The sequence below is a fragment of the Rhodamnia argentea genome, chromosome 11 (genome assembly GCF_020921035.1).
Source record: "Rhodamnia argentea isolate NSW1041297 chromosome 11, ASM2092103v1, whole genome shotgun sequence".
NCBI lineage: Eukaryota > Viridiplantae > Streptophyta > Magnoliopsida > Myrtales > Myrtaceae > Rhodamnia > Rhodamnia argentea.
In genome coordinates this window covers 8,223,430-8,234,415 of record NC_063160.1, presented here as the reverse complement: position 1 = coordinate 8,234,415, position 10,986 = coordinate 8,223,430, and the positions used below count along the sequence as shown (strand labels likewise).

The 10,986-nt window shown below is 39.1% G+C and overlaps 1 protein-coding gene across 1 annotated transcript; it reads left to right on the top strand.

Moving 5' to 3' along the window:
• Window positions 1–6,753: 6,753 nt before the first annotated feature.
• Window positions 6,754–9,402, top strand: LOC115746988. The gene is made up of 4 exons (XM_030682994.2): window positions 6,754–7,408; window positions 7,968–8,313; window positions 8,484–8,565; window positions 8,913–9,402. Exons 1-4 carry the CDS (start codon window positions 6,904–6,906, stop codon window positions 9,111–9,113), a joined length of 1,134 nt encoding a protein of 377 aa, XP_030538854.1. The 5' UTR covers window positions 6,754–6,903; the 3' UTR covers window positions 9,114–9,402.
• The last annotated feature ends 1,584 nt before the right edge of the window (window positions 9,403–10,986 follow it).

The following is a 10,986-nucleotide window of genomic DNA, read 5'->3' as shown; positions in this document are numbered from 1 at the left end:
CTTCGTCAGACTTCGAAAAAAGTCAACTCCAAGTCAAAATTTTACTTTTTGCACGTAAACACTCTAAATAGTGTCGATTTTATTTATGCGCTTTAAATTTTCAACAAAAAAATTTGAAGTTTAACCCATTAATTCCTTTTGACCAAAAAACCAAACTACTGGTCACCATTTTCTTCAAAAAAAAATAGAAAAATAAAAATATCAAAATCAACTCATTTTCACCACTGTTCGACTTTGTCATTATCAATTTTACGAAAATCAATTAAGAATCGACTTTTCCCCAATTTGAAAATTTTGATACCTAACTGACCAAAAATCAAATTATTTTGTTTCTTATCATTTTTAAGGATAGTTTCCTTCATGACATTTGATCTAAGGAACGTACCTCATCCAATTGTTAAGCCAATTTTGAGATTCCTAGACAAAATCAAAAAGCCACAATTTTGAGCTTCAATTAGCATCCGGTTGAGTCTTCATGATTAGTGTACAATTGCTTTGGTTCAATACAATTGAGCATATACCAAACATGCATTCGAAGTCAATTTGCCAAATTCACAAGCATACCTATCAAATTGAATCAATTTGCAATACGATAGTTCACAATTCAATGAGGACTTAGTGCAATTGTCTCAATTTGACTTGGTCCATGCTAGACTACTTCCAATTTGAGAAATGGAAGTTCAATTTGGCCGTTTAGGCATGTTCAAAATTTGGTCATATGACTTGATAGAAACTAGGAGAATTCAAATATTAATTGGAAATTTAACCAAACTAAGTCAATTTAGGCTATCCCAATTACATTCAATTTGATCCAATTCATTTAGAAAATTTTTAATTCATCAAGATTGGACCAAAATCAGAAAAATTGGTTAAAAATAGGACCAAAGACCAGCCATTCAACCTGGTTTGGATCTCGGTCAACCCCACTCGGCCGGGTCAACCCGATCCAATCGATGTTGGTTGACCGGTCCTTTCCGAGCAATTCTGGCCATTTTGCGGCGTATGGCCAAAGGGTGACCTCCCGAGCCGGTCACCCACCTCTCCCTCCGAGCTTCGTCGGTAACTATTAACAGCAACTAAGAAACAAGGCTCTACAAACACTCTTGTTTGTGCTCTCTCAAGATCTTTGTCTATCCGTGCTCAGTACATCTACATCAATTTGTTGTCCTTTTGTGTGTATTTTGATGTGTGTATCGCGAGAGTTTGTGCTTCAATCGAGCTCCGAGGTTGATTAATCAGGATCGCCAACGCCTGCCGGCCATCTCATGCCATGGCCGGCGCCCACCCTTCTCCCTTGTGCAAAAAATTACAAAAATATGTCATTTGGTTCAATTACAAAAATGCCATAGAGATGTCCTAGAAGGTTTGTGCCAAATCATCAATCCTAGCGAACATCTGCTTTAGACCATCCATTATACATTTGATCCAATGGTAAGCTTTCTTAATGGATTAGTATTCGTTTTAGACTTGTAGATTAATCCAAGGGCCTAGATTTGGTCTTGCATTTGAATATATCAAGCTTTCGATCCAAAATTCAGGGGAGCTATCACAATTTTCCTTTTTTTCGCAATACTTGACAAGTTGCGGGTTTTCCTTCATTGAACTTAGAACAGCTCGTCTTTTCAATACATTGCGTGTTTATTTACCGCAATGCAATTTCAATATATTGTTGTTTTTAGATTAAGATGGATTTAGATTAAACATTGCACGAAAATGAATCACAAAAACAAATTGCATGGCCATTTAGTGTTGGTTTGGGATAAAACCTCTAAGATTAAATGGTAAACTAACATATGTGACCACTTTAGGGAAATAACCCAGCTAGTTAGGTACCGAAAGCACGCTAATAGAAATATTAGTGTAATCAAGTCCATGATTCTAAAACTTTGGCTGTGTAGGGGTCAAAATGCTTCTCCCGCATTTTTATCGCGTTTCAACCTGACCCCAAAAATGATTAGAGGCAACTCTTAAACAGATAAATAGGTTGATTAAAAAGATCTGAAAAACAGAATGTCCTAACCCATCGCCTAAATGTATGAGGTTCGGGAGGGCCCCTACCCTTGAAATGATGCCCCTCATAAGTCGTTTCGACAATTAATGAGACATTCATATTATTGGGAGGACACCTTGCGAGACAGGCTCTCGATTCAGGAGGGACGCAACAGCTAAAAGCAACAAGAAGAAAGAATTCACTTTTTCTAAAGTCACCAAACAAACGAAAACAAATAATTTTCCTTTAAAATGATTTTCACGGAAAATATTTTCTTATATCATGAAGTTTTCAATGGAACAAATGCACCCTTAATTTCAAATGACATGATATAATAAAGCTTAATTATTTAAAGTAAAAGAATCAATTTAAGATGCATGACATAAAACACAATTTATTTGGTAGGTAACTATTTCACCGGCGGATTACTCGGAAACCCAAATCAAAAGATAATTAGTCTGGAAATATTACAGAGGGAATAAGAATTGGGTCCGGAATGTGCGCTTAATGAAAATGCCAAATCATATGCATACAGGTGGTTGATTTGAATGTTTGATGCAAAGAGGATTTTGAAGATTTATCGTATTGAAAACATGAAACGTTGTATGAGATTGAATGATTCATTGGACTTTTAACAATCGTTTCATATGTCTCATTTGACCAACTCTTGGAAATAATTATGTATTATTTCTTCTCGATTCAATCATTATGTCATATCTTTAAAATTCCATACATTTATATGTAAAAGACTGTACACTTTTTATCATTGGTAGCTACGATAAATTCATCTCTTTTCTAATATATTCGTGATTTGCACAACCAAGAGCTCAAAACGAAGATGGGAGTTTTTCATGTAAGCAAAATGGGTAATGTAGATTAAAAAGTCTTCATCGACCAAAATTACTTTTTCGGAAAATGACGGCAAATATCACCAATATCACTCCGATAATAGACACGTCGTGCACACAATTCAAGCCTTCCAAATTAAAATGATGTCTCTAATACTATAATGCTCTAGAGTAACTCAACCGATAGATAAAATCGAATTTTGCCAGGTACAACAAAAGTCGTTTTATACCTTCTACAATTTTTTTTTTTATTGAAATTACGCTTTGCTGGATATCTTGTCCATTTTAGGGTTCGAAACGTCCAACAACTTTGCCTACCAAGATTTAGGTGGTTGTCTTTCAAAGCACTTATATTCAACTCCGTCGAAAGGAAATCGATAATATAGATTATGGTAAGAGAAATATTCGATGATGGAACCTTGACTGACGAATTCACACCTAAATTAATTCATACATGGACTTCCCCATGTGCATGCCCTATCGGTCCAGCACGAGTTCTCATTTAATTTTCCCTTTGTGGAGAGGAAACAGCCCCACATTTTAAACAATGATTATTGGACCAACCAACTAGGTCAAAGTTATACAACAGGAGGTTTTAATTTTATAGGAACATACCTCACAAATTTTCAATTGCGGCCAAGCCCATTTCCCATTGCATGATCCTACCAAACCTTTTTGGTTTCACATTCATCCGCACTAGATGACAACAAAATGAGGGTTCGAATTGAGTTAATCCAACTCATTAATCACTGTTTAGGAGTCAAAACAATGATCTAACGATCTCCATGCACGCCAATCTGATGAATCCGACGTCCACTCCAGTATTTTAGCACCCGTCTATACCGGCTGATCTGTATAAAACTTGTTTGTATCTAAATTAGGCAAGCTTATTAATTAATTGCTATGGATTATCTAGAGGGAGATGTTATCAACCGTCTAATGAGCATATACATTCAGATTCGGAGAACATGCCAACCTAATCTCAGATAAGAATACTGTCAATCATTAGCTGCTCCCAACGTTTGAGCCAGCCAATCATTGATCCAATTTATGTCGGTAATAAGCACCAAACCTTCTCTCCTTTGCGAGGATAGCCCTACCAAGCCTAAGACAAGCACGAATTCCAAACACGCGGGGAAAAATTATTCAAAAAGTTCTAAATATATTTCACTTTTATCAATTGAGTCATAAACTTTTTAATTATACTAATTTTTTTTTGGTAAGGGCCTTTTTAATTATACTAATTAAGTCATAAACATTTTTACATTTTGTCAATTGAGTCCATCCGATTAATTTTTTGGCCGATAACCAATGTCATGGACACCTACCACCCTGCGTGGCACAACTAACGCCGACGTGAACGTGGACGATTTTTAAATAATATTGTGATATTTTTTCAAGTTAATATTTTTATTTTTTCCTTTTCTTTATTGTTTTTTCTTACTATGACTGGCGAGGGTCGCAGGGCCCTCGCTCGAGGCCATGATGGTCTAGGCGAGGCCAGGTGAGGACCGTGAACCTAGTCCACAGCCAATGAGGATTCGGCGATCCTCGCTAAGGAACAAAAAGCAAAGAAAAACAAAGAAAAACTGGGTAAAAAAAAAAAATTTTGATTTTTTTTAAAATTTGATAAAATTATATCCATGACGGAACCGGCCACACCACGTAGGACGGTAGACATCTACATCAGAGATTTCCGATCAAAATAATCCGGAATGGCTAAATTGACAAATCGTCAAAAAGATTTAAAATTACATTAGCCAAATTAAAAAGTTTAGGATTGAATTAGCACAAATATATGATATTTATAATTTTTTATTTTTTTGTAATAATTTTCCCACCTTCCCTAGATGGCGAGTATCCATTTCTATGCAATGTCCTTCTTTTGTCTTTTGCGGGAGCACCATTATTGCCCAAGACAGTGAAATGCTGCTTCGCATGTGATGTCCGTTGTTTCCTTGCGGAAGGAGAGCAGCCGGCAGCGACAGAATACAATAACGCTGTCTGTTTTGGACAAAAGATTGGAAGACAGCAGACTTCTGCAATGTTTTAAAAAAAAAAAAAAAATTGACTTTGAAGCTTCTTTTTTGTAACGCACGTTCCGACGGCAAACGCACGATTTCCACCCTTCTCTTTGGCATTATTTCCCGGTTATCTCTCCCCGATCGCTGGTCCAGATCGTAGCAAAATCTAAGTACGCACCTCGAATTGTCACCTCCCAAAAACAGGGCAAGGAAGAAAAAACTCCAATTGTACTATGCGAAAGAAGAAATACCCATGCACGTGATTTAATTAGCGTCAAATAAACCCGCGTCGTCTTCGTTTACTCCACCGACTGCCCCCAGCTATGTCCGAGTTGAGTACGCGAGGGGGGGGGGGTCGCAATTAGTATGATGCTAGTGTAGATATTCTCCAAAGATAAAAGTCTATCGAAGGTGAAATGATTCGTTTTTTTGTTAAGTGGTTACGTCTCGTTCATGATACCGGCCTCATTCTAGCCTTATTTTTCAGAAGGACTAAGTTCGAAAAAAAATCGTTCCGTAGGATCCAAATGCAAGTTTCTTTTTTTAAATAAAAAGGAAAATCACCAAAAACACACCTCAGTTTTCATCCAATGAACATTTACATAAATCTACCTCTCAGCAAATATCATTTACATACCTCTGAGCAGAATCCCACATTGAAAAGACCAAGTTACTCCTCCCGCTTTCATCTTGCTTAGGGTTTGAACGGTTGGTAATTCAGGTTTTAAGATGGTTTCAAGGATTTTGGGCAGGTGTGTGGATTTGTCGAGGATGGGCATTTTGGGAAGAAAATGACATTTTCCACAAATAGGAACACAGATAATTGATGCTAAGGTGCAAAATGTTCTCTAAAGGTAAAAATCAAGCATGTGTTTTGTATCTTCAACAATTAAGATCATTTAGAGAAGAGGTTTATTATTTTTTTTTCGTAAATAAAAACAAAATATATGTTAACCTCTTACGGCTAGCGCAATCGATCGGAATGTTGGAGAACTTTCAGTGTAAGGAACCGTAAATGACTAATAAGATGTTTATGTCTGTATACGATACGAAAGCTATTGCAAATGTGATAATCTTAAAGCATTTGTGCCACAAAAAAAAATTGCCAATTTGCTTGGTTGGCAAAATTAGAGCTTTTCTCTCGCGTGAAACCACTAATTGATTCTCCTTCATCCTTTTTGTCTCTCATCATTATTTACCAATTAATCATAACTCATTTATATTTAAGCCTTTTCATTTAACATGATAACATAGATTTAAAGTTTATTCTATATTAAGGCGCGTATGAGAATACTTCTAGAATAGAATTTCTGCTCCCGAAGTACTTTTGAAGTAGAAATCCATTTGGTTATGCAATTTCAATACTTCAGAAGTAATTTTAGAGCCACTTAAGGGAGTAAAAAAAAAATTACTTCTTTTCAAAAGTAGAAAAATCAATTTCTAGTTAGAAATTGATTTTTAGAACAGAAGTTTCGCCATGCTCGCCCTTAGTTAGTAGACAAAAACTTCTTCTGTCATATAAATGCATTTCAGAGATAGTATATAGTTTCTGAAATACAATGCCAAACATTGAGAGTATAGCCCATGTGCACCTTTGAAAATTACATTGTTAGGAAGATGTATAAAATATTGTTAGGTTAAGAAATTCAGCAAGTACCATTTTAATTGTGATTTGGAACATAGGACAGAGGAAAATGAGAGATCAACACTAGCAGGCCCCAAAATGACAAAACAAACAGATGTCTGTCACCGTATACCTGTCCCTCTGCTTCTTGGTCCAGCTTTTCTTTATTCACAGCAAAACCTACGGAAACTAGGCTCCTTTTTTTTTTTTTTTTTTGTCGGATACGGAAACTAGAATTCCTTTTTTTTTTTTTTGTCAGGAAACTAGACTTCATGCTAGAAAAAATTATTTCTTTTTCCCTTTTTTTTTTGTTGCCTCTAATTGTGTGTAATAATGTAATTCCGTCAAAATCTTGAACTTCGACTGGGCCGCCACATCCTCGTCCCCCCGCCCTGACAGTCTCCGCCATCGTCGTCGATGAAGAGGAGAAACTCTCTTCCCTTCCACGACTTGGGCACCCCGAAGGGCTGGACCTCGGAGCGCGTCCCCTCGGGCGCCGCCGCCGCCGCCGCCGCCAGAGCCCACGTCAACCCCGCTTCGTCGCCTTCGTTCTCGCCCTTCAACAGCAACAGGACCTTGCCTTCCAAATGGGAAGACGCCGAGCGGTGGATTTGCAGCCCCGTCTCCGCCAATATCTCGCACCTCCCTACCCACCCCAACGTCCACCAGAGGCGGCCCAAGTCGAAGAGCGGGCCACTGGGCCAGTCCGGTTACTACCCCTGCTACTCCCCGGGCGTCGTCGACGGGTGGAGCGGGCGGAGCTTCGTCGTGGGGTCGCCGTTCTCCACGGGCGTGATGGTGGCCGACGAAGGAGTGATGGGCTGTGTCGGGTTGGGTCGTGGTGGTGTGCTGAGTGAGAAGGGTAATGACGATGGCAATGTGGGCCGGTCTGCTAGCGGCCTTGGGTGGTCGGAGATGGTGGGTGAGTTCCAATTTTGACTTGCTTGTGTTTTTTTTTCTTCCCCCTTTCTGTGGTTGTTGCTGGTGTGATTCGTGGTGCATTATTAGATGTGTGTGAACAGGGCCTTTGCTTCAGTTTTAGAAATGATTTCTGGGTAATGTTGAGGTATGTTGATGTTGAGAGGCTCTTCTCAAGATGGTTCTTGTGGTTTGTGTTTAAGCTTGTAGAAGATAATTTTTCTGGCATGTTGTTCTCTCTCTCTCTCTCTCTGGTTGTGGTGGAAACTGAGAATTCACTTCTTGGTTTTGTTGCATTCACTTCTATGCTTTACATTGCAAGCCAGTCACACTACGATTCAGGGAATTAAAAGCAAATCTGGTTCTGCTGTTTTCTTGACTCATTGTCTTCTGAATTATTTCTGGGGAAAAACAGAGGTCAGGTAGTGCAGGTATTGATGAGAAACCCTTGAGCTAAATGCAAGTCGTTTGTGGAACTAAACCTTAAACTAAACAGACCTCTGCTTCCGCTTGAAATTTGGATTTATGTCAGCTTGGAACCTTAATGGTTTAACGATCTGCAGATGAGAAATTCGATTGTACCGAGAACAATGGAAATGGGGTTTCCCCCGCCGTCTCACGAAGGGACATGGCGACTCAGATGAGCCCAAAGAGTAGCCCCAGCTCGTCTCCGAAGATCAGGCCTTCTAATTGTCAATCGCCTCCATCCCAGAGCTTACGATCTGAGAAGTTGGAAGTGCGGGACGTGGGGATAGACAAGCAGGCAACCATGATTAGCTGGTCGAGGAGGCATGCCGCAAGACTCTCTAGAAAGGGCGGGCAAGGGGTCGAGGACTCGAACAGATTTGGCAAAGGAGAAGCTCAAGGATCATCTTGGGACACGGTAGAGACCACGAAGAACATGTCCTGGTATTGTTCTACTTAATGCCATTGTTAGGTATCATGCCTAGTTTTCCCCATTCGCGTGAATAATATTCTGGATTGATCTGAACACCGATGAATGCACTAGGAAGTAGAATCTGACACATGGACGGAGATGTTGCATAAGCCGGTATGCATATGAATCTTCTCTTTGGCAGGTTGCAGAGGGAAGAAGCAAAGATCACAGCCTGGGAAAATCTACAGAAGGCAAAAGCAGAAGCGGCAATAAAGAAACTAGAGGTCGGCCCTCTGCTATTTTAGCTCGAATGATTGCTCGTCTGGTATCTACTTCAATGATGTTAAGTGAAATTGAATGAGTTGCCAACAAAGGAGAATATTTCTAAGCTAAAATGGTACAGAGTGGACGGGAAGTTAATTTCAGAAACAAAAGAGCAGCACGCATGATCTAGTCTTTAAATTTCAAAGTTTGAATCAGCTTTGTCTACTTTGGCTCTGACAATGCACTAGGTTACTATAAGCCTATACTCGAACTCCTCAAGTACAATGCAGTCCGGTATTTGAATTTTCACAATATTAGTCACGGAAATCAATTGTATTCACTTTGCAAATGTGTAATTTTGGTTCAGATGAAACTGGAAAGGAAGCGATCCACAGGGATGGACAGGATATTGAACAAACTGAGAACGGCTGAGGTAAGGGCTCAAGAAATGAGAAGCTCGATCTCGCTGCGCCATCAGGATTCCAAGGCTTCCCAGAAGAACATACTCTTTCGCAGGCCTTTCTGGGTGAACTCCTTCAGGAATTGCTTGCACTGCCACGAACTGTAGTTTCTACCAAATCGGCTCAATATGATACCTTGCGAAAGTTCTATCTGATTAAAGATTGGACATCCCCGACGAGGTGCGTTTCTTCCTCTTCTTCTGTTCAACTTCTCTGTCTTCGCAAAGCTTTAGGGCATTCCTTTTGCCGAGACCAGCTAGCTGTATGTGCTCTCAGATTCTTTTTTTTGTATGTTGTACGAGATAATGTAATACTGTATATGATACATGTAAAGCAACGAGCATTAAAATATCATCACTCGTCGTAATGTCATTTTTCTGCTTTCTATGATGTTCAGCGACATCAATGTATTGCATTGTAGTTCGCTGAAGTGATTTGCCCAAGTTATTAAGCCGGAAATTCACAATCCAGACCGAGCAATTCCATTCGACTCAAGTCGAAGCAAAGTCAACTTGATGTTTGGAATGGAAAGAGGCGTGAGTTTTGGGATCTGGTCGAGTTTCGTTCACGGATAGTTGCTGCATGTGTGTTGAAGTTACCGTCTTGCTGATGTAAGAGAAAATTTGAATTTGAATTGAAACCTATACGATGATCGAATGCGTTGAACAACTGAATCGAGGGAAAAAGGTTACCTTAGGTGCATTGAATGACTAAGATAATGTGGGGACGTCAAACATAAACTATGTCGGCCCGACCATGGGAAGAAGTCTGGACCACTTCATTATATCTTTTGTTTAGAGAACGGAGGAGCCGATGTGGAACGGTGCAGTTGTTCGACAATTATGGCTTATGAGATCGAGAATCCTGGATCAGGAGTCACTGACATTGTTGACTAACTTCGAAGTCTGAGATCAAATGAGGTTTCTCCGTCGAGAGGCGAAGGCCGGCGTGTGAATCAGGGCCAAGGGAGGCAAAGTGAAAATCATGGAAAGGGGAATAAGGAATTTGAGAAGTTGACGATATAACAGTATTAACGGTGCAATTCTAATCGTAAGTGTTATGAATGACAAAAAAATATATTTAGCAATCTTGATTGGATCCACCTCTGACCATGCCTAGCATTCTACCGTTGTACTGTTACATTGTCATGCCAGCAAGACCCTAGGAATAATTGTCCAAAAAGTCTTAAGTCAATTGTATAGTGGCCAATTTAGTCTTAAACTTTTTAATTGCGCCAATTTTTGCCAATTTAGTCATACATCTTTCAATTGTGTCAATTTAGTCCGATGCATTTTGAAGTTTTGTTAATTTAGTCATAAACCCGTTAATTGTATAAATGGCCGAAAGGACTACATTGATAAGTTTTCAAAAATATTTAGGATTAAATTGATAAATTGTTAGAAGGTTTAAAACTAAATTGACACAATTGCAAAGTTTAGAGGATTGAATTGACCGTTGTACTTTAGGTTTACGATTTGTTGGACAATTTTCCCTTGAAAAAGTAGACAACACGATTTAAAAAAAAAAACACTTATAGAAGAGGGGAAATTATTTGGATAATATATTGCTAGAGAATAAATAGATGAGAACTCGAAGTGAACCCTAGTTTAAAGAATGGCCTGAAGTGCCCTCATTATTTCAAAAAAAGGTCAAGTCAAAGGGTATTTTCATCTTTTGCTTTTTTATAATTTTTTTCCTTTTTTTTATTTTCCTTATTTTTTTTTTATTTTTTTTTCTCTCCCCTCCTCACCTGGCCATCGCCAGAATCTGGCGAGGGTCGGCCTTGGCCAAGGCTTCCCTTGCCGATAGCCGGCGAGGGCGAGGGAAGCCCTCACCATCCTTCTCTTATTTTGATCTCTTTTGTAGGAGGAATCTCACGAGCTGTCTGGTTCTCTTTGGGAAAAAAAATCTCTTGTTCCAGTAGCTCTCTCTCTTGGAGAGAATACTAAATTCTTCTTTGATTCTTCCAAGCTTGTGGAA